This window comes from Vidua chalybeata, chromosome 16, assembly GCF_026979565.1.
Source record: "Vidua chalybeata isolate OUT-0048 chromosome 16, bVidCha1 merged haplotype, whole genome shotgun sequence".
NCBI classification, from domain to species: domain Eukaryota; kingdom Metazoa; phylum Chordata; class Aves; order Passeriformes; family Viduidae; genus Vidua; species Vidua chalybeata.
This window is the reverse complement of record NC_071545.1, coordinates 653436-681319: the sequence shown is the minus strand read 5'-3', so window position 1 is coordinate 681319 and position 27884 is coordinate 653436. Positions and strand designations below refer to the sequence as shown.

General features: G+C 55.7%; 1 protein-coding gene across 3 annotated transcripts in view; it reads left to right on the top strand.

Annotated features, from left to right (window-relative positions):
- The first annotated feature begins 644 nt into the window (after nt 1–644).
- NTN3 (netrin 3) overlaps nt 645–27884 on the top strand; it is a 31542-nt gene continuing 4302 nt past the window's right edge. Inside the window, exons 1-6 of one of the 3 annotated variants that reach the window (XM_053957682.1) lie at nt 645–705; nt 1375–1486; nt 10310–11305; nt 17594–17782; nt 23515–23664; nt 24606–24659. In XM_053957682.1, the coding sequence (XP_053813657.1) occupies nt 10339–11305; nt 17594–17782; nt 23515–23664; nt 24606–24659 (1360 nt within the window). In that variant the 5' untranslated portion in view covers nt 645–705; nt 1375–1486; nt 10310–10338. Of the gene's footprint in view, nt 706–1374; nt 1487–2952; nt 3024–10200; nt 11306–17593; nt 17783–23514; nt 23665–24605; nt 24660–27884 lie in introns of those variants that run through there. The other 2 variants (XM_053957683.1, XM_053957681.1) reach the window with 2 other exon arrangements.

Genomic DNA, 27884 nt, shown 5'->3' with positions numbered 1-27884 from the left:
AGCTGCTCCTGCAACCTGCTGCCCCAGAGCAACAGGATATGGGCAACCAGGGACCCCGGGAGCAGGGTGATGGTGGGTGGGGGCTTTGAACATAATGGGTGGGCACTGTGCTGGCACCTTGCCCTTCATCCCACCTCCGGTGCTGTGTTCAGCCCTCACATCCATTGCAAGGGCAATTACAAGAGGATGTTCCCCAGGCCAAACTGGCAGATATGGGGGCCGCAGGGCTGTGAACACGGCCCCAGTGAGAAAATCCAGGTCCGAGTTTCCTGCTCTCCTCCACCCCCTTGTACAAGCTTCATTAAATTAGTTTCACCTTTTTGGTGGCCCGCTCACAGGTGGTCTGGGGATAGCAGAGCAGCCCCCGGGGGCAGCCCGAAGGCAGCTGTGCTGGGTACGTAAGTGCCCCGCTTCTCTCCCTCCCTGCCCAAAAATCAGAGACCAAGAGCGACTCTGATGCAGCAGCGCATGACAAGCTCCTGCACCACGGGATGGAGCGGAGACTCCAGCTTTCTCCATAAGAGGAGCTGCTTCCGCCTCATTTGCTTTGGGAAGCAGAGGGAGAATAATCGGCTGCCTCGGCTGCGGCACAGCTGAGCCCTCGGCGTGGTGGGCTACGGTCCACAGCCTCCCGCACCCCTCGGGGATGGAGCCTCTGTGGGCTGAGCGAAGTCCTGGGGTGCGGCGGAGCTGGCCGGGCAGCAGGTGGGACGGCGGCCACCGGGACCCTCGCGGCGCTGACCGGAGGGAGGGCCCGCGGGGTGGCACCCGGGACCCCGCGGGGAGGGCTGCGTGCCGGTGGGGCGGCCCCGCTTCCCGCCCGGCTCCGGCCCTGCCCGCTGGGCTGTCGGCGGGGCGGAGGGCGGAGGCAGGGCTGGCAGCGGCGGCGGGCGGCGCACACGCACACACCTCCCTGCATGTGATTAAATGGCTCGAAATCTGCTTCTGATTTCCTCGGGGAGGTGACTTTTCCCTTCTTTTCAACCCGGGATTTATTGGAGTCTTTTTACTCCACGTCCAGGCGGCGGTCGGGGCTCAGTTTCTCCAATTCTTGCTTTTCTTTTTTTTTTTTTTTTTTTTTTTAAGGGGTGTTTTTTCTTTTCCCTTTCCTCTCCTTTTCGCCCTCCCCTGCCGCCTCCTCCTCCCTCCCGCAGCCAAAGCAGCCGCCGGCGGTTCGGTGGAGCGGGCGGGAGCGCGGCCGGCTGCGGGCACGGCGCTGGGACCCGCCCGCACTGCCGGGAGCAGCGCTCCCGCTTTTCACTAGTTCGCCTTATTTCGTCCCCCACGCACGATTCCCTGGAAATTTGTTATCACTGGTTTTCACCCCATACACCCTTTTCTTCACTTTTTTTCCTTTCTTCGTGCTGCGGCCAGCACCGGGAAGGAGCTATCCCTGCCCGCCGTCCGCTTCGCCACGGCCCCGGCTCCTCTCGCCGCCGCTCCCGGACCTGTCGCCCAGACCGGCCCCGCTACCTGCCCGGCCGCGGTAAGCTGCGCTCCCAACTTCCCGACGCTCCGGGCTCCCGCTCTCTTCCCCACCGCTCCCTCTCTCGTTGCCTTTTATTCCTCCCTCTCCCCCCGCGCTCACCCTCCCTTTATTTCCCTTTCCATCTTTTCACCGCCGAGAACGGGACCTCCCCGCAGCGAGGCCGCCCGCCCGCCGCCGAGCCCCTTTCCCGTCCCCGGGCAGCTCCGGCCGCCGCCGCTCCGCACCCTCGCCGGGCTCGGCCCGGCTCGCTGCCGCCGCCCTGCAGAGCCGGCTCGGGGGTTCTCGGCGCTCTAGGGGGCCCCACAGTGTCGCAGCCCGGCGGAGCCCCGGCCCCGCTCCGTGCGGGTGCGGTGCAGGCAGCGGCGGGAGCCCTGCCAGGCCGAGCCTGCGGTGCCAGCCCGGCTGACCGGGCGCGAGGCACGCACGTGGTCCCCTGCCCTCCGCTCCCACCGCAGGCCCTTCTCCGCCCGTGAGGGCTCCACCCGCACAAAGCCACCTGGGCAGGAGGCATCACTCTTGTCACCATCCCAGGCTGGGGTCCATTGCTGGTCCCTTCCCAGCACGGCTGCTCCGAGAGACTCCCCCGCGGGGTGGGTCGGCTCCCTTTGGAAACGGCTCCCATGGGATGTGCTCTGTTCTGTTGCAGTTCTGGAGCCAGACTGGGTGAGACCCTTGGCACCCCGAGCACCTGGCTCTTGAGCCACAGCTGGGGTGAGAGCTCTGGCCAGTGAATGTGCGAGCCTTTCCCTTCATGGGAAGGGAAGCTGGGCTGAGTTTGGTGGGTTTGCTTTTGCTTTCCTCTCTTGGAGCTGCTGAAACCTCATTTCCTCAAAACACCAGCCTGCAGCTTCCCTGGCCCACTGGAGAGTGAGTGGGTGGAAATACCTTTCTTGGGATGAGGACTAACTGGTGTGACGGGGACGTGGTGCTTGGCAGTCTGCTGTGTCGCCAAGCAGGGTGGGTGAGGAAGGCCCCACGAGCAGGAGCACAAGCTGCTCTGGCAGTGCTGGGTCCTGCTGGCTTGATGGTCATCTAGGCAGCTCTTGGGCATGAATGCTCCTCTCTCAGGGAGCTCATGCCATGAACATATGGGATGTAAGCCAGGCTGAGCATCCCCACCTCCATCTGTGGCATTTGTTTTGGACCAGTAGCCAGGCTGAGACAATACTGAATGCAGACATGGATGTGCACACCCTGCATGGCTGGAAATGCCACAGATCCTTCTTCCCTGGCCAAGTTTGTTGTTGCCTGTCTCTCAGAGCCAGGAGAGGCTAGAGCTCTCTGTAACCAGTGGAGAGGGATGTGGCTTTGGCCGTGTGCTGGAAACAGTCTCCAAGGTGTTTGGATGGATGGAGGGCAACTTTTTTCTCTTTTTCTGCAGTATCCCATTTACAAAACAGAGGGAGCTGCTGTGCTCCTCTGACACCTGTTTGGAGCGGGTTGATGAGCGGACAGGAGATCCAGCAGTCCAAGAGCAGGGTGTGCTGAAAGGGTCCCAACACCCCTTCCTCTTCTACCTGTGTGTGGAAGGAAGGTAGGTCCCTGCAGAGAAGAGGGCAGGTATAATGCCAGACTGGGAAGGAGCTGATGTGTGTCTGCAGGCTGTGGAAGAGAGAAGGCTGGCCTAGGGATGCAGCTGAGTGCAAGATGCTCACCAGAAATGCAAGCTGCTAGGTATTCAGGCTGAGGAGCATTTCCACCGCTCTCTGAGCACCAGAACAATGGTGTCTTCAGTCTGGGTTGGACCGAATGGAGGTCCCACCTTGGCTGACTGCTGGCAGAAGTGTGACTGTGAGAGGGGGTTTCCCCTGCCCTGAAGGAGGAAGTGAGCATCAGTGCACACCTTGGGGGGGTGTGCTGAGACATCTTCAGCAGGAAAGCAGCCCAGCATGTCAAGGGTGTTGAGGCAACACCTCTGCCTCCTGTTCCCCGACCCTGGTTAGTCAGGCCCTGCCCCATAAGGAAGCAATTATTCTGTGCCCCTTCAAGCCTCTCCCCGAGCCTGCGCAGGACACTTGTGCTCGGTATGGAAACGCGACAGATTTTCCATATTCCGCTTTGCCCCGTGATGTTTAAAAATGTACATGACAGCTTCTTCCTAATGCTGTAGGCTTGGCTGGCACTCAAGCAATAACAGACCGTGGGACACCAGGGGCATGAAATATTGTACCAATAGCCAGAGAGGGGGTAAAAAAAAAAAAAAAGAGATGTCAAAGTGCAGTGTGTTTCCAGCCCGTTGTTGTGAGCCATCCTCTGCCCGATGTGAGAGCTCTTTCAAAGCTGGCCAAATGTTGTCATTTCTGAATACCATTTTAAATATTCATCCAGACTATTTTCAACATCTGTGCCCAGCATGTTGTGAAAACGCAATGAGGGATGTTATGGAAACTAGATCACTTTATTCTCATATGGAGTGGAAAGGGGTGGAAGCAATGAGGACTTCTGGACTGGAACTCTGAGTCCCTTGCATCCACTGGGAGTAGTGGGAGGAAAACTCTCTGCACCCTGAGGGATACTGCTGAGACCACTCAGTAGAGCCAAGCATGGTGGTCGGAATGTGCAAAGGGGTTCGGGAGACTGCGGTGGGGTTAGAGTTGCGTAAAAAAACTAATGGGCCAAGATGCAGTAGGGGTTAATAAATGGGGTAGAAAAAAAACATATAACACCCTGAGTTGGAAGGGACCCACAAGGACCATTGTGTCCAAATGCATCCAGGCAGTGCTTGCTTGTCCTGCAAGGTCAAGGGCTCCAAATGTCTCCTTGAGCTGCTGTTGCATTGGGAACTTTAGGAGATCTCCAGTTTGCACTAGCTGGGGGATGCAAGAGCTTTGCAGCAAAATGAATTCAGGTCTGCATCATATGGTGATACTATGCTGAAGTCTCCTCTACCCAGGGTGAGTGAGTGGTGAGCAGAGTGGGCATGGGGGACCCAGCAGGACACCCAAGCTGGGTATTGGTCCTTCCTTCCTATGGTCAGCATGGCTTATGAGTTACTGAAACTGGTGAGCAGGGATGTGTCCTAGCGTCCTGCATTTGACAGCTCCGTGCACATAGCTGAGTAGCCTGAGGACTGTTTGTTTTATGGTGAATTTCTTTTTTCTTTTAATTGTTTTTGATAACCTTGGAAATCTGGGCTCTGCTGCCTTTTGTAACATCAGGCTGCAACTAATTCAAGCCAGGATAGATCCTGACCACAGGTATGCCAGTGTAAATTTGAATGGAGTTGCTTACGTCTTGGTTTGGCCCGATGTGAATGGAGTTACTTCGGGCTGGTGCCAAAGCACTGAGGTCAGAATCTGGCCCATGCTTTCCTGTGTGCAGTGTAACTTGTACACATCTCCTGGCACCACCAGGGTATCGTATGGCTTGTGTAATTCTGGCTGTGACCTGCCAAGAGTGCATTGCAATATCCCTCACCTGCAATGCCTGCTGCAGGAAGATGCTGCTGTGTGATTGCCCTCCTGAGCTGTGCGTGCAGGGGGCTGAGTCCGAGGGGCTGCGTGGAGTGGGCAGCCCTGTGGTTGTGGGGCCATAAGCACTCAGAAGCTTCTGATACTTAAATATCAGGAGAGATGAGGGAGCTTATAAAAGAAAGTGAGGCTTCTCCTTTGTGCCATTAGCCGTGTCCCAAGTGGGCACCAGTTGCTCCATTAGTGGCTGGGAAGGCGATTAGCACTCCCAGCCACACTGCACCTCTCCAGCTTCTCCCAGCGCACACTCCCTCCCTCTGGAAAGCTGAGCTGGACCAGTACCTTGGCTCCATGGAATTTTTCCTTTCACTTTAAATACTTCTCAGTTGTGTTTTTATATCCCAGAAACACATGGAATGATTTATCTACAGCCAGAGCAGAGTTTGGGCTTGACTCTGTTGGCTGGAGAAATTAAGCTTCCCTGAGCTGGCATCGGCATGGTGGGAGAGGGATCTGGGTATCCAGGGACCCTGGCAGCCCCCCAGGATGGATCTTGTTCATGGGCTGGGGCAGAGCTGCAGGGGGTTGCTCCCACAGCACATGTGGCAAGGGAGTGCAGATGCCCTCATTACAAAGGGCCTGTAATGAGGTGGAAGTGTGCAGGTTGTGGCAGCAGATACACCCTGGTTAAGGGACATGCTCTGGTCATTTGTGCCTGGTTTCAGCTTCTCTGAGCACATAATTTCTCTTCTACTTTGGGTCCTGTCCTCCCAGTGGCTTCCTTCATAGAGAACATCCGAGATGCTGGTGGGCTTTACTGGGGATGGCACAGTTCAGGAATGAGCAGTCCTCCTGGATCAGTCTTACCCAAGAGTCTTAGTTGTTGGACCCCCTCAAGTACTCAGCTCCTTTGATCCTTGCCCAGGAATCTCTGCTTCCTTATCCATGGCTTTTGCTGTGCATGTTTGTGTCCCATGTGGGTGGGTGGCTCTATCCCTGCCCCACACTGGCACCCAGGACCTTATCTCTGTGCGCAGGCTGATGCAGCACCTCATGGGGACCAGTCATTCCCCTCTCAACCAGTTCCAAGTGAGGCCACGTCTTTTCCTCAAGTAATGCAATTCTCCCACACACTATGCTGTCCTGGCCTGGAGAAGAAAAATGCAGTGGGCTGCAGCATGGCAGCAGCATTGGTGCAGGAGCATCAACCTGGGGGAGCAGCACCATTCCCCTGCCATTCCTTGGGGTTCTCCCATCCCCTTCTAGGGCAGCGCTGGCTGCTCAGCTTTAGCTGTCACCTGCCCTCTAAGCCCTCATTTTTCCAACAGCAGAGCACCACTCATGCCTTCCCCTCCACTTTAATTAGAGAAAGCTGCTCCTGCGCTGCAAAGGTCCTGGGATCAAATCTGGTTAATAACCTGCTTCCCTCTCTGCCCTGTGTTGTTGCACCTAATCCTGTAATTACTTCAGCAAAGTTGCTGTGGCCCTGGTCTGCCAGGTGGTGATCCTGGGCCTGCTGTAGGCACCAGCATCCACATCGTGGGAAATTTGTTCTCCTTGCCCTACCTCACCCATTCTATTTTGGGGGCCAAGCACCACCCCCATGGCTCAGCATTGGGAGACCTGGAGCTCCAGGCATGCATCTGCACCCAGCATGACCCTCGGTGGCACTGGCTTCTGCAAAGATGATGGAGAAGAAGCCCATGGTAGGCGGGAGCAACGCCCTGACAAGTCTCCCACAAGGCAGGGAAGCACTGCTGGTCGCTCTGGGAAGCGTGTGGTCGTAGAGAGAAGGGGTGTGGAGGTGTTGGATGTGGAAGCTCATTTTTTTTTTTAAAGCACTTCTGAAGTGCTCTGGCAGCATGACTTCCTTCCAAGCCGCATGGCTGTTAGCATTCCCGGGGTGGAGGAGTGAGGAAATCGCACACCTCAAAAATGCAGCCGCTTCTGGGGAGGAGCTGGGAGGGCGGCCGCTTCCTCGGGAAGGGTGAGCCCCGCTGCCGTATTCCCCCGGGCCATGGCTGCTGCTGGTGGCAGGGAGCTGGCAGCCACCCGAGAGCTTTGCTGGGGACACCTTCGGGATACTGTCCCAGGGAAAGGGGCTCCATTGCTCGTGTCACTCCTCATGCCAGATCCCGGAACGTGCTGGGCTGGATTCGGCAGGGGTCATCCCAATTCTTTCTGCTTAGTCAGCAGTGTCTCCATTTGATCTGAACCAGGGGCAGCAAAAATGGGAAGTAGAAAGAGGGGGGCAGTTGGGGACCAGGGAGAGAAATACCCACTCCCAGGCCTCTCTGGCAGCTTGCCGGCAGTCCCAGGGTCATGCTGAATATGCATGAAAGGGAGCAGATTGCAGCTTGCCCTCCTCTCCAATACGGAGGTGAGGCCCACGGAGACCACCGGCCCCAGCTCTCTTTCAGTGGGATAATGGGGTGAGCTGAGCACGGAGTGTGCGTGCCTGTGTGTGGTCCTGCGGATGATAATGATTTCCACTCCTGCCCTGCCTCTGCAGTGTTGATGTGCTGCTGAGCGACTGCTGGCTCCCCAGTGGCTGCTCCCCGGCAGCAGAGCCACCAAAACTTTAACACTGAACCTCAGGGACTTGTGCTTTGGTAAGACTGGCAGGAGGGACAAAGCTCCCCACTGGCACAGGAAGGATGAGCAAGAGATGCTCATGCCCCATGCATGCTAAAACCAGTAGTAACCTAGTTCTGGGTCCTAGACCTGCTGCTCATAACAACTTTGCCTGTGGCCTCTCCCCTGGTTACCAGAGATGCTGCTGCTGTCACTTTCCCCTGGGCAAGGATTTCCCCAGACCTTTGTGTCTTACCAGAGAGGAAATTAAAAGACCTTTGCTTGAGCATGTCCCTACTCCTGTCACCTTGCTGCCACATAGCAGAGAGGAGGTGGAGGAGACTCTTTGATGGCAGGATGGATTTAGTAGATGCCGTGTTCCTTACATCCTGATTCTTCCTGGAGTGGATGGATGCAGCTGCTGAGGACCACTGGGGGTTTCTACTCTCTCCTGCTGCAGAGGTTTTCCCACAGGGTTGTATCCCTGCTAGCGCTGCCCTGTGGGTGGTGGGATGGGAGGTGATGGCTGCAGCACCTGACTGTGTGCCCTCTGTGGGACATGCAGTTGGAGGGGGACACTGTGGGGGAGAGGGCTGGCAGCACCACAGGGCCAAAGATGCTGTGCTGGCTTCTGCAAGTACACGGCTGGGTCTTGCCAGGTGTTGAAGGGGGATCCATCAGCACCTTGCAGCCCCTTTACTGAGTGAGAATACAGGAGCAGGGCTCTACCAGTGAGCTGGCAGGAGCTTATGCCCACTGTGCACTGTTCAGCACCAGGCAGGGGCAGGGGGATCATCCTGTCAGGATTGTGTTGGGGGTTTCACCAGCTGCAGCCTTTGCTCAACAAGCAGATGCAGGGATCTGGCAGCAGCCATAGCTTCATCTCCTGCCCAGGAGGCAGCTGCCTGCAGTGGGGCCAGGAGCCCCAACGGGGCCCTGTAGGTTGCCTGCCTGTGGGGGAATGCTCTTCACTGCCTGGTGCTCATGGCATGGCACCTCCTCTGCTGTGGTGACTGCTACATCCCTGCAGTCTCTAATCTTGCAGCCACACTACTCAAGTAGTGGGTTCTCAATGCTCTGGGAACTCCAGGGACAGTATATTTATCTTGCTGGCAGCCAAGTCACCAAGCGATGGGCTGACATGTCCCCAAAAGGCTCTGCAGCATTGTGGTAAAGCTGGAACTGTGCTGTTAGGGTGATGCAGGGACCACCAAGGGAGCTACCAATTTTTCACATCTTTTTTTTTCCATCAGCAGAGGATTAAGCAATGAGGAAACAGCACGGAAGTGGCAGGGGCAGGTTTTGCCTTGAGGAAGATATCCCAGGAGGATGGGCTGAGACCCCTGTCCCTGTTGCTCCTTTGGGAGCAACCCACAGGCCGTGGCTGCTGGGCTGACCGCGGCTGGGCAGGGAGGAGCTTTCCCTCATTAGTGGTTTGGCAGCCTGGAGAGGCTGTTTTCTTCCACAGTGATGGCTCCTTTTGCTTTGCAAAATGGAATAACAAACCAAAAAAAAAAAAGGTCCTAGATCACTGAAATGGGCTGTTCCTTGGAGCTTCCTTTGGCCAGAGTAGGCAGCTGGACAGGCAGGAGTGGCACTGGGGCTGTAGGTGGAGGCTGGAGCTGGGGATACTGGGCTAGGTCATGCAGACCTTCGTTCCTCAGAGAGAAACACAAGTCATCCTGTAAAGATTTACTAGTGGAAGAGGGGACCATCAGGGGACCCCCTCCTCCTGCCTGGTCGTGGCATTGGGCTTGTTGAGGCTGGACAACTTGGCTTTGGCTCAGCACAACCCATGGGGTGACAGGGCTGATGCCACCCACCCATCCAGGAGGCTCAGAGGTCTGCTGTAGCAAGAAAGGGACATGGCCAATCTGCATTGTGTGGGAGATCCTTCATGCATTCAGAGCCAGCAGGAGGGAATGTGACCTCCAGAGCTCTTCCACTCTTCAAGCCAGTAACTCAGGAGATGGGCCACATCCCCTGGGAGCCACTGAGCTCCCTGGCCCTGTGCTGCAGCTGCTGAGAGAGGGGCCCAGACAAGTCCTGCATTTGGTCCTGGCCTTTCCCCCAGTCAACAAAAATACCAGACCCAGACCTGGATTTCTTGGGGGTGAGGTCAGAATAACTTCCTTTCCTGCTGGGTAGTGTGGCAGAGGAATATGGAGGGGATCCAGCCCCTGGCCTGGAGAAGCCACTGTGCCCATAGCCAGAAAAGAAAGTAGTGGTGTGTTCAGGAGCTCCAGATCTTCATCCCAACGAGCTCCTGTCTCTTGCACAATGTGCCTTCAAGGTGTTTTTGCTGCTGTCTGTTTCTCCTGCTCTTTCTCGAGCTATTTTGTGCCACAGGTAGATAACTTGGGGTTTGCAGCTCCTGTTGCATCAGAAAGATCTCCCCTAACTCTTCCCCACCACCAGCCCTTGTCACCCATTCAGTAACAGGGTCTCTGAACTGTGTGTGACATCCAGGGCTGCTGGCAGACAGGAACATTCTTGTCACCACAGGACAGTTTGTAAGAGGCCGGGGAAAGGCTGTACCCCAATTTCAACCCCTCACACCCAAAGCTCAGGCCCTTTTCCCATTTCCATGGTATTTCAGTCCTGCTGATGAGCAGTGAGGGATTGGTGTGGATGAGGCAACACACCAATTGTTGAAGTAATTGCCTCCCTGCCTCACTCCCAGGATACTGCATCAGTGGATACAGGGTGGAAAGATGGGTACAGGTGATGGACCAGACATGGGGCAGTTTTCCATCCCTTACCAGCCTTCCCAATATGTGTGGTGCTGTGGCCATGACACTGCTGGTACCATTTGCTCTTACTGTTCTTCCTTCAGGGAGGAGCCACTTCCCTCTCCCCAGAAGGATGGAGGTCCTGCAGCTCCTGCGCCTGCTCCTCACCACTGCCATGCTGGGCCTGTCCCAGACAGTGAACCCCTTTGTGGCCCAGCAGAGCCCCCCAGACCCTTGCTACGATGAGAGTGGTGCTCCTCGACGCTGTATCCCTGAATTTGTCAACGCTGCCTTTGGGAAGGAGGTTCAAGCTTCCAGCATATGCGGGAAGCCCCCGACACGGCACTGCAACGCCTCGGACCCCCGTCGAGCCCACCCACCCGCCTACCTGACTGACCTCAACACCGCCTCCAACATGACCTGCTGGCGCTCGGAAACCCTCCACCACTCACCCCAGAACGTCACCCTCACTCTCTCCCTTGGCAAGAAGTTTGAGGTGGTCTACGTCAGCCTCCAGTTCTGCTCACCCCGGCCTGAGTCCACTGCCATCCTCAAGTCCATGGACTACGGCAAGACCTGGGTGCCCTACCAGTACTACTCCTCCCAGTGCCGTAAGATCTATGGCAAGCCCAGCAAAGCCACAGTCACCAAGCAGAACGAGCAGGAGGCCCTGTGCACTGACGGCCTCACCGACCTCTATCCACTCACCGGGGGGCTCATTGCCTTCAGCACCCTCGACGGGCGACCCTCGGCCCAGGACTTTGACAGCAGCCCCGTGCTCCAGGACTGGGTGACGGCCACCGACATCCGCGTGGTCTTCAGCCGCCCGCATCTCTTCCGTGACCTGGGCAGCCGGGATGCCGCTGAGGAGGAGGGGGCCACGGGCTCCACCCCCTACTACTATGCGGTGGGGGAGCTGCAGGTCGGTGGGCGCTGCAAGTGCAACGGGCACGCTGCACGCTGCATTAAGGACAAGGAGCAGAAGCTGGTGTGTGACTGCAAGCACAACACAGAGGGACCTGAGTGCGACCGCTGCAAGCCTTTCCACTACGACCGGCCCTGGCAGCGGGCTACTGCCCGTGAGGCAAACGAGTGTCTGGGTAAGGCATTTTTAAACATTTTTGTTTTCTGGGGCTGAAATGCTAAAACAGGTCATCAGAGTAGGAAGTGATGGGTGCTGAGCCAAAGCAATGGAGTGTGCTTGTCCAGAGATGCTGGAGGATTGGGAAAGGCTCAACCGTCTTCCTTGTCTCTGCTGCAGTTGTTCTGTAAGAGATGCAGTGATTCCACCGTGAGCCAAAGTACCAAAATGCTCCCAAAAATCACTGGTGTCTTCCAGCCAGTCAGCAGACCTCAGTGCGGGATGCCCCTGTGGAATTGTTTCCCTTGGGCAGCAAACTAGCTGTCTGCGGGCCAGAGGCACAATTGCAGCAGTTCCCTGTGAGATGTGCTTGGGGACAGGGAGCAGGCAGAAAAACCTGGCAGAGGCTGAGGTTCCCAGATTGAAATTTCATCCTTCATGTTCAGTCTGTGTGGTGGTTTTAGCTTGTCTGTCCTTGCAAAGGTTTCCCTAAGTTAAAAATATTATCACAAAATGAAACATTTCCAAAACATCAAACTGGTATTAGTTGGCTCTCCTGCTCATGAATCTTTATGGGATTTTGGTGGAGACTTTTGCTTTTTGTCCTGCTTTGGGATGGAGCTGGGGGATGCCAGAGCCCTGTGAATGTCTGGAAGAGGGAGGAAGAGCCTTTTGCTCCTCCTGGACAGGAGCCCAGGTCTCAGGGGGTGGCGGGAAGATGGAGACAAGGGAGAGCTGTACCATTAATCAGCCTCTGAAAGGCTCAGTGGATGTGCCAGAGGTCAGAAGGACTTGTTAGTATTTGTGATCGATGTCTTGTTGAGAACCCAGCTGTCTGCTTCAATATATACATGTTACAGCAGATTTCTTGTAAGAATGGTTAAAAAGGCAACGGATTCAAAGCAAGTGCTGGAGCTGATGCTTTAAGCCACCTCATGCCCTGTGGGAATGTGTCAGCCCTTGTGTTTTTACACTTGTTTCAGAAAGATAAGTTTTGGAGTTCAGAAAAAAAACCTCCACTTTTCACCCTCCCAGGGCTGCTGCAGGTCAGGCAGGAGAGGCCTTCAGCATGTGCGTGAGCCCATGGAAACCCCCAGGACACAAGGAGGACCTCACCCCACTGGCTGCCCCCTTGTACTCCCCACTCTACACCTGCCTCACTGCCACATCCTCCAGTAAAGCAGCACGATAGCAGTGGAGGTGGCTCTGCTGGCACAAAAGGGGTTAAAACAGAGTAGGCTCATTTTTGAGTAGCATCTGCAGGTTTTCTATCCATCTCATCCAGGGCAGGGTGAGGGTCCCTTGCTCTGAGCATCCAGCCCCCAGCTGCGTCACCCTTTTGGCAGATGAAGCTGAAAAGATAAACGAGAGAGGGAAGAGGAGGCGGGGCCGCAGCGCCATCCCTTCAACCCCCCCGCCCCCCGCCCCCCCCCCGACAGCTCCGCACACAAAGACCCTTCCCCGAGCTGCGTGTGAAAGTAGTTTTTTCCTGTTGATTCGCTCCCCTTCTTTCTCCCTTCCCTCTCTCGGGCTTTGTGCCCTCTCTGAAGGGACCTGAAAGAGCTTCTCCATTACCCGCCTTCGAATGGCTTAGTGGCTGAAAGCTAGATTAGCTTCCCGAGCCTTCCCCTCTGTGCCTTTCAACAATGACATCTCCCCAGCCAGCACGAACAGACGCAGCAATTAGCACCAATTAAAAGGAGAGGCTGCCCGGGAAGTTCCCTTTGCTCAGCCTGGGGGCTGCGGGGTTTCGGACTCTGTCCTGTGGTCAGACAGCGCTGTTGCTGGCTCGTGGTGGTGGATGTCAGACGTGGCGAGGAAGAGGAGGAGAGTGGGTGGATGCAGGGGCTTGGCAGCTCGGTGACAGCCCAGGGCCAGGGTGGAGGATCACAGCGCCCTGAAAGGGGGTGAGAATGGATCCATGGGGCTGGTACAGCTTCAGGTCATGTTGGGATGTGTCAGCTCTTGGCTCTGTGCTCCCCAGCACTATGCATGGGGGTTTTCCTCAGTCCAGTGCATGGGAGTCTCAGCCTGCTCCAGCACGGGGACAAACTTATGTCCTACAGCATGGCACGATGTCGGGACATGTATCCATTCAGATGGAAGTGAGGATAAACATTTGTTGTTTCACTAGAATTTGTGCCTCTGGAAAACGCACAGGTGAAGCAGGCAAGTACTACCTGAGGTCTGAGCACTGGCACACGGCACAACCCCACCACGGCTGCCGCAGGGTGACTGTGGTGTTCGTGGGGACATCACTGTGCTGCAGTGTTGAGTGGGTCAGCATGAGTTTGGCAAGCAGGGAGGCTTGGGGCTGTCGCAGCCAGGACAGTGACAGTGGATTTGCCAAGCTGCTGGCTTGGCAAGAGGGCACTGTGCCAGCTTTGTGCCGCAGAGCGCACTCCTCCGTGCCTGGTGGTTGGAGATCATCGGCCCGCAGGCACGGGAGGCTCTCCTGGCACACCATAGGGGCTGCACGTCCCGCAGGGAGTTTGCCCTGCCAGTATTGGGACGCTCTGTGTGTCCAGGGCAGGGAAGAGGGATGTATCCCCCCAGCTTTTAGCCTGAGACAGGCTGTGTGAAGGAATATCCCAGCGAAGGGGCTGGCAGGAACAGGATTGCCAGAATCCTGGAGATTCGCCCCCATCTTTATCGCTGCAGACTTACACCTCCACCTCCCCAGCATTGCTGCCGGTTTCAGCCTGCACCCACGAGCTGCTGGGGGCAGCCCGGCCCCCAAACACCCGGCCTGGGGAAGAAGGGGAAGCGGATTAGCACGAGGCAGTCACTGGAAGTAATTGATGCACTCGCTGGTGATGCGGGAGCCCTTGTTCCCTTTGTGGCCGCCGCGGCAGGAGCACTCTCCGGAGCACCGGGATAATGCACGGAGCTCGCTTTGATCCGGGGCCTCGGCGGGGAAGGGGCGGTGCTCTCCTGGGAAAACCTCGCCGGCTGCTCGGGGGGGATGTGGTGTTCCACCCGGGACGTCGGTGCCTGAAAACACCAATCCCCGTAGCAGTGGTGGGATTTGGAGGATCACATGTAATTCCCTTGTCCCCTGTGCCCCTTCCTGTACACTTTCCCTTCTATTGGGAGTTCCCCTGACAGGGTTCTCTGCACCTGCTCCCCAGTAGACCTGCTGGAAACCAGTGAGTTCCCAGCAGCATCAGCCATGGTCCTTTCCTGGGGAGAGCAGGGGGAAGGCGACTGGCTTTGGGAGGTGGGCAGGCGGACAGTGTGTCCCTGCCACCCCTGTCTGGACACCCCCCCCCCCCACCGCACCCCCGAGTCGCAGCGGATCTGGAGCGCAGGGGAAGGCAGCCATCCCGGCAGAGATTTGCACTTGTCTGACCATCCTGAGTTCTGCTCCTCCCGGGATGGGGCTGGAATGCCTCAGCCTTGTCCCTCGCAGCCCCTTGGGGGTTTCTCCTGCTTCTCCTGCTGCTTCTTGGCAGGAGCAGAGTGAGCCCTTCTCCCCCAGCGCCTTTCACAGGAAGAGGGACAGTGTGGATGAGAGGAAAGGGGCTGTTCTGGTCTCAGCTGCCATGGAACCGAGAGGTGCAGCCTCATCCTGCCCTGTGTCCCAGCCAGGCTCTGCTCCAGCCAAAGCAGGGGCGTAGCTCAAATCTACTGCGGGTTGGCAGCAGCAGCCAGTCTAGGGTTTCGCTGATCCGGCTGCCTTCCCTAATTATTCCCAGGAAATTTGTAGGGGCGGTGAGCCTTGCTCCTGCCCTGCGGGCTCCACTGCTGCCCCACGTGTGCCTCGGTGCATGGCGCTGCTTGTGCCCTGTGCTTGGTCTCTGTCCCAAACCCCCTCGTGCTGTCATTCCAGGCTCCTACATCTGCAGCAGCCTGGAGGAGAGGTTTTGGGGTGGCCAGGGCCTGTGAAGGGGTTCAAACACCATCAAAAGGGAGACAAAAGATTGCTCCATTGCAAGGTGTCAATGTTTAGTCTATTATTGCAAATTATTAGATCTTGTGATTGTTTAATTGATCATATGATTGTTTAATTGGGCATACTGTACAAGGGCGGAAGCGAGCTACCAGGTAATTAGCCCCAAACTGTGCAATTAAATTCTTATTAATACCCCAAACAGCAGGGAACATTCAAGCCTTTAATTAGTGATTAACAGGAGACAGAGCTTACAACTGCCTCAGTACTGAGGAACAGCGAGAGTATTTAGCTGGGTAAGAGGGGGACCTGTCTGCCCTGATTAGCTCCGGATGGCTGCGCCAGGGGCTGAGGGGATTGCCATACGTGCTGGTGTGACCCTGTCCCTGAGTGGGGACAGCCACCCAAGCCGAGGTGGCCAAGCCCAGCCAGGTCCCCCTGTTGGCTCTTGTCTGCTTGGCAGCTACCAACACCAGCCCAAAGCGGGCAGCCTGAAGGAGAGGGGATAATACTGGTCTACCAGGGGAGGTTTCTTCCCCAAATCTAGCTCATGGGATGGTCAGAGGATCTGCAGCATGTTCCAAGGGAAAGGTGGCCCTGGGGTAGATCAGGATGTGCCAGGGTCAATGATGCCAGGAGAAGGCACCGCCAGTTACTCTGTCACCAATTAAACTGGAGGCAGAGAGGAACCTGTGCCGAGGACAGTAAATCATTTACCCAACAGTCCTCCTCCATTGCCCATTGCCTCCCCTCTGGGCTGCTAGTCTTTCTTCTTCCCCCGGGCATGCTGGGGGTATTCCAACAGGGACACAGAACTGCCTTTTGGGATGACCTCACTTGCCTTTCAGTGCGGCAAGGGGAAAACAAGGCCCCTCTCCTCCCAAAAATTGCTCCTTTGCCACAGTTCTGTAGCAAAAACCACCTTGTCTTGTCCCTGTCCTATTATCTGGAGACTGCAAGAGCACACTGGCTGTCAGTAGACTTTACTGAGTCCCTTCCAGCCCTGGCAAAGACTGTTTGAATGTCAACATTCCCAGTTCAACAGCATCCTGTGCTACCTGGAGCCTTGGGCAGTATTTGCTGCTTTCCCTCCACACACCACAATCCAAAATTCGCCTTAAAAATCCCTATTTTCCACTGTCACCAGGAAAAAAGAAAAAAGCTGAAAAGGAACAAGCCCCTGAAGGTACCTACAGCCACGCTGGGTGTTATTTTGATGCCTGCCATGTGATTTCTCACTAATCTCATAACTCAGGGGAGCTCTGGGGGCAGCCGAGGTTTGAGTGTGCTGGCACTTACCTTATGCTTTACTCAAGCCTCCAAAAAACTTTTTTACTGTTGGGGTTTGCTCTTTCTCCCTGCAGTGTGCCCATGGCCAGAGCACCAGGGCAGGCAAGGCGGTGTTTGATCTGTGCGGGGTGAAGCTGCACTGGCTGTGGGGAGGCAACTTCACACGGCCGCCAGGCCAGGCCCAGGCAGTTAAATCTGGGCCGGCACATTAATGAATTTCACAGTAAGCCTGGAAAAGCTCTCACCCAACCTCCCTTTACCAGCATGGGGAGGGGGCCAGGGCTGGGGGAGCAGGGCGCCACATTTTGCCGAAGGAAATCTTGTTCCCATTATCTTTTTGCAAGAGTGTTAAGTTGGAATAGGCAGTGCTTTGCCTTTTTATCTCACACACATGGAATCAACCAGGAGGGCTGTGTGCTTCCCGGGGCTAATTTCTGCATCCACATGTAAGGATGTGCAGATGTTTCTGTGCACATCTGCGTGTGCCTGCCCATGGGCACATGTACAGCTCTGGGGGTATTTTGGTGCATGTCTGTGTGCACGTGTGTTCATGGGTATGTTTGTGTGCATGTGTGCTTGTGCATGTTTGTGCATGCACACACAGGGACGTGAGCACTCAGAGGCTGCTGCGTGGGTTTCTCTGTGTGTGGCTCATGCATACAAGATAGAGCCATAAATATAAAGAGTTGAGGGCTCGGTTGCAGGGGAGGGCTGTCACACAGCCTGGCATGAGGTGGGTGGTCCTGCTGGAAGGCCGGGTGGGCTCTGTCACCAGAGCCAGTTGCCAGGGAAGGAGCAGGGGGGACCATGGGGCTGCAAGTGCCCAGCTGGCACTGCCAAACCCCCTAGCTGCAGCCCTCCATCCCACACTTGCTTGCCTTCAGCCGAGTGGTGCCAGTTCCTACACGTGTCCTTCCTCCTCTGCCCTGACCTCATGACACTGGCCCCACAGGGTGGTGGACACTGCACATCTGGACGGCACGTTGGGACAACCTGTGCTGTGCTGTGTCCATCCCAGTCCCAGCACAGCCCCTCACTGCAGTGGGGGACACCGGGGCAGCTCCAGCCCACCCAGAGGGTCCTGAATTTCACCTTCAGCCCTCATCCTCTCCCCTTCCCTCACAGCCTGCAACTGCAACCTGCACGCGCGGCGCTGCCGCTTCAACATGGAGCTGTTCAAGCTGTCGGGGCGCAAGAGCGGCGGCGTGTGCCTCAACTGCCGGCACAACACAGCGGGCAGGCACTGCCACTACTGCAAGGAGGGCTTCTACCGCGACCTCAGCAAGGCCATCACTGACCGCAAAGCCTGCAAGGGTAAGCTGGAGGCGCTTCGTGGGGGCAGATGAGGGACAGAATCTCTCTCGCTCTTCTTGCTCTCCCTTCCCATCCTTGGGATGTCCTTCTGCTCACTTTGGCAGCTGCAGGTCAGCTCCAGCCACCACCACCCTGATCTCCTCTACCACCCCAAGGGCACCAGGCAGGGATAGCACTTTGAACTCAGTATCAACTCGAGGTGGAGGAGGATTACAGGAAGGGAGAGAGCAGGTTGCCAGGAGCCTGGGAGGGTTCTGGTGTGTTTGCAGTTACTATCTCCATTGGTCAGTGTTTGGAGAGATGCTGGGGAGCTGCTGAAACAGTCATGACTAAATGTGCTGAAACTCTGTCTCTGATATGGATGTTGTCTGGGATATAGACATGCTTGGAGCATGGGTTCCCTGCTCTGGAGGGTTGGGGATGCTGGTGAAAGTCACATCCGCCACGTGGGCTGTGGGGCTGGACCCCACATTGTGTTTTTTAGCTGTGAGATGGCTCTTGGGATCTGTTTTTGGGGAGATGCTGAGCGCTGTGGCTCCTGGTAACTGGCCTGGCCTTGAGCTGGCCAGGAGCCACAATGGCTCCAAACCATCAAATTGCAGTTTGTCCTCTCAAGGTCCCTAGCCTGTTCCAAACATCATGGGACCTGTGCCTCTCCTCTCCCTCCTCTTAACTCCTTGCCAAGCCTATCTGGTTCCTCTTCCCTCTCCCTGCTCAGCCTGTCTATGGAGCCTTTTCAAAACAATAGTTTCACTAAAGAATTTGAGATAAGAAAACACCCTGCCTGTCCCCAAGGACTGTTTAGATCCAGACTGGAACATCAGATGGGCAGAAAGTCAGCCATGGCTGTTCGGAGGCTGAGAATTCATCCCTGATCCCTGTTTTTCTGTCTTTGATTGTGAGTCCCTCCTGGAAGGGAGAACAGTGACCCTCTCAGATCTCTCTCCAATGCATTTTGCAGCTGTGGGGGCACCAGGCCCCTTCACTGCTGCAAGAACATGATGCTCATGTGTTTATGTAGGGCCTTCAGGAATTACTGGAGCTGGTTTTGGACCGCTAACATTGTGGGCATGGACCCAAATTGAAGGATTTGACTTTTGGGGTTCCTATGTCAGGTGCATTAGTGCTGTTGGAGGTCTGGCTCATTCAGGCTGGGATATAATAAAGGAAATCCCTCCATTGCCTGGTCTGTGCCAGTGACTCTTCTCATCCTTGCTACTGCCAGGAATGCTTGAGAGGATGGAGTGAAGGGAGAAACTTCCTGTGTTTGTGCAGTGTCACAGCAGGAGCAGGGCGGAGAGAGCACTGGCAGGAGGAGCCCTACCTGCAGCCAGCTCATTAGCAAACTGAGCTAATAATTTTCAAGCAGCTGACTTGACATGTCCCCCTCACAGCCCGTGTTCCCGGGAACCACAAGCGGTTTCCACCCTGTGGCCTTGGCCAAGCCATGCCACAGTTATGGCTGTGGGCATGACAACCCCTGGCAGCACACCATTGATGAAGATTGTATCAGGTGTCAGCCAGGTCCCAAGCTGTGCCAGGGGCCAGCATCCTCAGGGTGACACAAGGCAGACACTGGGAGAGAGGAAGAGGAGGAGGCAGGACAAAGCATGCATCCTGATGGTCTATGGTGCAGTGTCCCAGATTGTGTCCCATTCCCAGGAGGGGTCCTGGCTCTGCTGAGACCAGGGATGGATGGCAGCAGCCCCCAGCTCCTGCTACAGCACCACCAAACTGGGGCAGCTGCAGCAAAATTCTCTTTTCCATGAGGATTCCGTCAAGTGCTGAGGGCTGGCAGGCAGCCCCGGCTCCCCCAGCACTTGAGAGACACCGGGGTGGCTGTGCTGCCTCCACCTCACCCTTCATCTCCTGCAGGCAGCAGCTCACCTCCCAGCCCTCCCCAATGAACAGTTTCTGCTTTTCTTTGGATTAGGGAGGTTTAGGTTGGATATCAGGAAAGGCTCTTCCCCCAGAGGGTGCTGGCACTGCCCAGGCTCCCCAGGGAATGGGCACAGCTCCAGGGCTGCCAGAGCTCCAGGAGCATTTGGACAGCACTGCCAGGGATGCCCAGGGTGGGATTGTTGGCATTCTCTGTGCAGGGACAGGAGTTGGATTCAATGGTCATATTTGGTCCCTTCTAGCTTGGGATATTCTGTAATTCTCTGACCGGCTCCTTCTACTTTTGCTCCAAAATTGATACAATACCAAGCAAAGTGGATGCCCTGCAGGCATTCACCTCTCCAGGGCCCCCAGCACCACTTCCCTGGGCATTGAAGAGCTCAGTTTCTGCTCCAGATGGGAAAGAGAGCACTTAGCAAAGAGCAATAATAGAAAAAATGCCAAAGCCTAATAAAGCAAGCTGGATATGGCTGGGACCAGGGAGGATTACTGAATATAGCATGGTTTGCGGGAGCAGGGCAGCTGCAGGTTGCAGTGTTTCCTACCTGGCTATGGCTCAAGCCCTTCTCCTTGCAGGGAATAGGGGAGGCAGAGGGGGCCTGGCTGCTCCCACCTGCATGTGCCCACCATTTGTCAGTGTGAGTCTTGCTCCACCACCCTCACAGGGCAGTAATTGTGCAGCATTACAGTGATGGAAAGTATCTCTGATCCAAGGTGGCTCCTCTGGAGGGGACAGGGTGGGCAAAGCATCCCAGGATGCCCAGGATTTGATGGGATGGGGTGAGTGCAGATGCTGCAGCACAGGAGAAATGGCAGCCAGAAGTGCCTGGGCTGCAGAGGAGCAGAGGAGTGGGACAGGTGCCCCCTCGCAGACAAACCTCTGTCCCTGCGCCAAGCCACGGGCAGGGCTCTGCCAGGCTGGGCGGAGGATGCTGCTTCCGGAGGGCTGGCAGGGTTTGCCTGTGGTTTAGAAGGGCTGCAAAGTTCAGCCGAGCCAGATGAACATATGCACAGGGCTGACCCCTGCCATGGTGCATATGTTGAGGAGGATCTGGCAGGAAAGGTGGTACCCTGGGTCTGGGCAGCCAGTTCCTGGCTGTCCCTTGGAGAACAGAGTTAATAATAAAATCCCTGATGCTTCTGCATCTTTGGCTGCCCCTCCTTCAGTAAAGCAGAAAGCATTTCCACTCCTCCCTTTCACAGAGGTGGATCTGCTGGGATTGGGAGCTCCTTAGAGGAAAAGTGAGGTCCCAGTGCTGGCAATGGAGAGCTGGTTCTCCCAGAGAGGCATATAAATACATAGAAGTGTGACAAGACAATTTAGACTTGTGTTTTCCAAAGATATGTCCCATACCTGCAGCTCAGGTATCTACACTCCTGCAGGAAAAAGGCAAGGCAAGAATCCTCTCAGTGGATGTTTAGAGCAGGCATGGAGCAGGTGGATGGGAACAGTGTGCTGAGGATTTGAACAAAGGCTTTTGCACCTGCCACAGTGCTGGCCCAGGGCAGAGGCTGGGCATCGCAATGAAGGAAGATGCTCATAGAATCACAGACTGGTTTGGGTTGCAAGGGACCTTGAAGATCATCTGGTTCCAATCCTCTGCCATGGTCAGGGACACCTTCCGCTAGACCAAGCTGCAGATGGCTAAGTTAATATTCAGGAGGCAAATCAGTAACCCAGAGGCCAGGAACTACCACATCTTATTTAAACAAACCCCAGCATGTAGTACTAAATAACTCTTCAACCACAGTTTGCCTCTGCTGGGATGCAGCATCCCTGAAATAGGCACAAAATTACCAGCTGCAGATTGTGTCGAACTGTGCAGAGCCCTCGGCCACTGGCCAGTGAGCGAGGAGTGCTTCCCTCCCACTGCCAGCATTGCTGCTGGACCCTGCGGGGTGGAAAAGCTGGGAGGATGGAAAAGGCAGAGCAACCTTCAGGATTAATTCAATGGTGCTAATTGAAAAGTCAAATAAAGGATGGCTGTGCATTAATCTCGGTAATTTAAACAAAGCTGTAAACCGTGAGCTTTTCTCCAATGAAAACTGGTGAAGCAGTAGCAGCTAAGCCTCAAGATGCAAAAATACCCTCAAAATGAGGTGCAAGACATGCTTTCTGGCAAGCACAGCTTGATGAGTTAAGCTCCAAGCTAGTGACTTAATCCACCATTCAAGCTCCATGGGCCAGATCCTGGCAGCCAGAGGCTGGGAGCAGCAGGGCTCGGTGTGTGGGCAGCAGTGCAGAGCTGCTTCCCTGGGGCTGGGATAGGCTCCCTGAGACAGCCCCCTCCACAGGTTATGTCAGGATGAGGAAGGACGGAGATGCTACAGCCGCAGCTGGGCTGGACTGTGCTGCAGTGCGGGACCCATCAGGGGAAGCGCTCTTGCCTGGGATACTCATCCCATGGGAATGGGAAGGAACAGTGTATTTTTGTGAGACTGTGGGAAATCCCACTATGGTAGAGCAAGTGGGCAGAGATTGGTCTGGAAGAGACCAAACTCATACCCTGATGACTCTGGTTGTGCACTTAAGATGAGCAAAGCTGCCTTACTTACCCATCTGGGTAAAACATCCGGAGTCACTGAAATCTGCCTTCCACCACATGCAGAGAGATCAGCTTAGATGAACTGGATCCTGATTGGGCTGAGATTTATGTCTGTCAATAAACTTTACACCAGGAACAGACCACTGGGGCCCAAGAAAGGCCTTGTGTTTCCAACAGCCCTGTGTCATGCCAAGACTCCCTTGCTCGCTGCCATTTATTATCACAGCTGAGCCCCCAATATATTCCTGTCAGAAAGATGTCCGCTTCTACTCCTAGCCAAGATCTGATAAGGATGGAGCATCTGGTCCCCATTAGAGGCTGCTCACTCTGGTTTCTGGCTGTGCAGGAGAGGGGCTCAAGTGCCATGGTGCTCCCACCAGTCCCATCTGGTGAAAATTAGGGAAACAGTAACATCAGGGGGCTGTGGGGGCGGGTGGGGGAGATGTTTTTGTTTTGCTTTGAAATCATGTTCAACTCTTACACTGATGGAGGCCAAGATAACCTCCTCCAGCTCATTGCCAGCCCAGCTCCAGGCAAGCAGATGGGAAGGTCCTCCTCTGAGCAAGTATCTCCTTCCTACATCCCTCCATGTAGACAACCCTCAGAGGGTCCATCATCCAGTGTGACGTGATGGAGCATTCTTCTGAGAGCAAAGGCAGCTTTCACCCATCTCAGGTCTGGCTTGTCCCTAGAGAGACTATTGTAGAAAGGTGTGGAGTCACCCAGGGTCTCCAGGAGTCAGGAGGGGCATTGAGGCTTATGAGCTTGGGAAACATTGAGAAAACCTGCTTCATTCTAAAACCAAGACAAGGTTTGTTGTTTGTGTAAAAACCCAGTGTTGGTTCAGCTCCATTGACTGAAAAGCTCAGAGGTAGGGGAGCAAGTGGAGAAAATGGTTTTTACTGCTGTGACAGGAACATCTCCCTGGATTTGAGGTGGGGGAAGATCTTAAATGAGAGCTGGTCGCTGCAGACACCTGCAGACACGAATTGCAGAGGCTCCAGGTGTTCCTCCTGAGCATCCCTGTCAGCTAGGCCGTACCCTGGCTAACCCCTTTGTCCACTCGCCCTCCTGCCAGTGCTGATCACAGCACAGGTGGGGCCACGGTTGGTCCGGACCCATGGGTCCAGCTGGGTCTGTGCTGTGCCAGCCCCAGTAGCTGATTTCCAGTAGTGCTCTGGAAGGGTCCCCCTCCTATTCACCATTCTGGGACTGCACCTTGGGTCCAGTTTGGGGTTTGTGTTGTGCCTCCCCTCTCACATAACCATTTCTCTCTCTCCCACCCAGCTTGCGACTGCCACCCCGTTGGTGCGGCCGGCAAGACCTGCAACCAGACCACGGGGCAATGCCCATGCAAGGACGGCGTGACCGGCCTCACCTGCAACCGCTGTGCCAAGGGCTACCAGCAGAGCCGCTCGCCGGTGGCCCCCTGCATCAGTGAGTGCCCCACGCCTTGCCCTGCACTCAGGGACCCCCACAGGCACTAGGGGATGCCCCTTGGACCTCACTCACCTTGGATGGTTTGTGGTGGGTGGGAGGCTCAGACAAGAGACTGTTTGTCCTTATGGATGTTCTCCAGGATGTGGTCAAGTGGGACTCTCTAATCACTTTCTGGGGCAACCTGGGCTTCACCTGCCCCAGTGAAGGAGGCTCTGGATGACCCCTTGGGTCAGTGCTTCCAGGTGGCTGAAACAGCTCTGCTGGATCCCATCCTTGGTACAGCACGTGCCCTCCTCACCCAGCTGAGCCCTGAGCACGGTCACTTCTGGGGCAAGGCCAGAGCCTACAGTCAGCATAAAACTGTGTTTATTGTAACAGTGGGTTTGCATCTGACCCAAGTGGCAGAGGAACAACTTCCCACCCTGCAGCTTTTGCTGGGCTGCTGGAGCAGTGGCAGTGCAGGTGACTGGTGGAGCTGGCTCCTCTCTCTCTGTTCTTCCCCAGATTTAAGTTTAGGAAAGAAATCCCCCCCAGTTTTGCTGCCAAGAGTCCTGAGAAAGTGTCACCTTTTCCCACATTTATCCCTGTGCTGGGCTGCCTGAGGTGTGCTGAGTTCAGCCAAGCACCCATCTGATGTCCAAACTCAGTTCAGATGAGCTGAGCACCCAGGAAGCATCCATCCCTGGAGCACACATCCTCACACAACTACTTAGGGCCCTTGGGGATTGCAGAATTGCCTGGCCCAATTTACTGAGCTCAGTTTGTGCATCTCCAGGTCTATTCAATGCTCTGCAATGGTCAGCTGAGATTCATCCCATCATCTCTCATTTGTGACCAACAAAATCTCCTTGTGGCCCATTTTCAGAGGGCTTTTGCCCAGTTGTTACCCCCAGAGCTGGGGATCTCATCCTTGAGATACCTCTCCCTTTCTTTTCTAGAGATTCCTGCCATCAACCCCACCTCCCTGGTCACTAGCACAGAGGCACCTGCAGGTAAGTGTCCCTGGCCGAGTCCATGGCCTCATCCCTACCCAGAGACCTGGGGCAGATCCCACCTTCAGTCTCCCTGGCACAGCACAGGGGAAGGCTGAGCTCTACCCAACCATTTGGCAAAAAATTAATGGTAAAAAGTTTTGGTGAAAGATGTGACTGAGATTTAAAATCTTGTGCATTTCTGGAAAGGACTTGACTAAGACTGATGGACTTTTTCAGGATAAAGCCTTGCCATCCCTTAGCAGGTTAATGCAGGGATTGTGACATACGGCACCAGTGGGTGCTTGGGAGCTGGCTTTGCTTAACCTCCTTTTATCAGCGCCAGTGCAAGAGGTTTCTCCTGAGTGTCCATGGCCTCTTCAAGACCCCAGCTCTCTGGGAGGTGCTGGGGCAGGGGGGCTTGGAAGGTCTCAGGCAGGCTCCAGGGCCCCTGTGCTGGAGCACAGGCTGCCGGGTCTCCCCTGGGACGTGGGTGACATGGTGCTCAGCTCATCCATGTCTGCAGGAGAGAAGGGTCTGGGTATGAGCTGCTTTTCCTGGCTGCACAGGGTGATGGGATCATAGGTAACTGGACCACGGAGGGACCATTGTCACTGCTGTGGTCACCCAGAGAGAGAGAGGTGACAGCTCCATTGACAGACTGCAGGCCTTGCACAGGCTAGGGAGGCATTGCTACCATGGTCCTCAGAGCTCCACAAGAGCTGCCCTGGTTCCTCAGACTAGAGTGGGAAGGTTGGCGTCTCAGTACAAGCTGCAGGTTCACTTGTGCTCCTGCAGAGGCTTGGCTGGAGCTGGACACTGCTGGGTGGGTGCATGGATGCTCCCTGCACTGATGGATTAAGGGTCCTTCTTCCAGCCAGACCAGGGACCAAGGTCCAACAAAGTGCCCTGAGCTCCCACCGTCATGGGTCATGGCATGTCCCAGTGACACCAAGCAGTGTGCCAGCCCCTGGATCCAGTGCCACCATGCTTAGCCCTCCAGTGCTGCAGGATGCACCCAGTAGGGTTAAAGAGGGCTGTAGCAGGGCTTTCCTCCCTCCCCTCCTCTTCCTTCTGCAGTCCCCTCAGCACTGCAGTGTGGCTGTTCCCAGCCATCCCAGGTCTATCCCCTGTAGGGATTTCAAGCCAGGTGGAGAAGGAGAAGCTGGGAAAGAAGCAGCCCCTTCCCTCCTTGGGCCCCCCCTCTTCCTGCTGTCCCCAAGAGCCTAGTCTTCCCCTGCATTCCACTGTGTTGGAATAGACATCCCAAACAATCCTCCACTCCATCCCATGGCAGCATGTGAAGACAGCAGGGTCCCCTCCAGCTCCCCACACCCATATTTAATGAGCAACTTTCCTGTGCCCTGTTTGGTGTACATCTATCCCAAGGAGGCCTACTCCTTTCTTGGAGAGCCAGTGCTCTGTTTGTATCCATCTCCCCAGCTCTCCTTACCATGACCACCTTGCCTTAGCAGTGGAAAATGCCAACAGCCTCTTCCCAGGCTGGTGTGTGCCTGGGATGTGCTCTCCAGCCCTCTGGGAACATTTTCCAGTGTGGCTGCTGCAGCCCCATGCATGAACTCGCTGGCTGCGGGAGAGAGCCAGGGACGAGGTGTGTTGAAGAGATGGAATTTTTGGCTCTTCACAACAAGGCAGACACTGAGGGGCTGGAGTGTGTCTAGAGAAGGGAAAGGAGCTTGGGAAGAGTCTGGAGCACAAGTCTGATGAGGAATAGCTGAAGGAAATGGAGGGGCACAGGTTGGAGAAAAGGATGCTCAGAGGGGACCTCTTCTCTCTCTACAACTCCTTGACAGGAAGGGGCAACCATGGGGAGGTCGGGCTCGGCTCCCAGGGAACAAGTCATAGAACAAGAGGAAACAGACTCAACTGTGCCAGGGGGGATTCAGGTTGGACATCAGGGAAAAATTCTTCCCTGCAAGGGTTGTCAGGCAGCCCAGGACAGTGGTGGAGTCACCATCCCTGAAAGCATTCAAAAAGCAAGTAGATGTGTCCCTTTGCAATGTAGTTTAGTGGGCATGGTGGTATATTTGATTCAAGGTTGGACTCGATGACCTTGGAGGCCTTTTCCAACCTTAATGATTCTGTGTTCCTCTGGCAGGAGTAAAGTGTGTGGATGGGGATGGAGAGGGGAGATGCACAAGGAGGAATCTGTAGCTCCTTGCAGAGCGGTGCTGGCTTAGCACACGTGCACCCCAAGGAGCAGTGCAGAGCCTGGGAGCTCTGCACAGCCTGGCACCCCACCCAGCACCTATGGGCACTGCCAAGCCCTCACAGCCCTGCCCCTAGAGGCTCCGGAAAAGAGGGGGTGTTTTCAGGACAGTGAGGAGCATCCCTGCCTGGATCTGGCAGAGGTTTCACTCCTCACAGTGGCAGAGGGGGAGTGATGAGACCTGGAGTGCACATCCTGCCCAATGGGAAGATGCTGAGCTGAGGTGATGGTACGACTGCTGGGGGGAGCTGCATGGGACAGGGCAAACCACCACCACCTCTGCTCCTGCCTGCCCTGCCCACCCTGCCAGCTGTGGGGAGAGACTGGGAACATCAGGCTTTGGGAAAAAGAAAAAAATGGGGGGGGGGGGCGGAATGAGAGATTTGGCCAGTTTTATTGCCAGCAGAGAGTGCTGCATGGAGCAGAGTTAATTAAGGTGACTCCCCTCCAGTGCTTTATAAATAGGAACAGTCTCACAATGATGTCTGAGCTGTTCAGCTGCACAAAAATAAACAGCACTGGCGGAGAGCTGTGTTGCTTACTCTGTTTTAGCAGAGCGGGTCTACCTCAAACTGCATCCAGTTTATCTGTGGGTTTGTTGGTTTAAGATTTCTGGCTTCTAGCTCAAATATCCTTAATGCAATGTAGCTGCCTCTGCCCAGAGTCGTTGCCACTGAAGGATCAGGGGACCCAGTGGGGGTCCTACTGCTCCCTTCACTGGGGGGATCAGAGATGGGGGTGATGCTGCCCTGGCTGCACTGCCAGGGTTACCTGCACTTGGTGTGCTTCTCCTGCAAGCAGGGCTGCCAGCCATGGTCTTTTCTACCTCCACCCTGCCTGCTCCCTGATGCCCCTCAGCTTACATCCCTTTGCCCCAGGAGCCCCCAGCTGTCCCTGAGCAGGACACTCCCCAAGGGGCTCTCAGCACCTGAGGCAGCCTCCAAGCCCCTTCTCCCCCCATTTCCCCACCTCCTGCCCTGCCTCTGGCAGCAGGTGCTGGCTGCAGGAACAGGGGG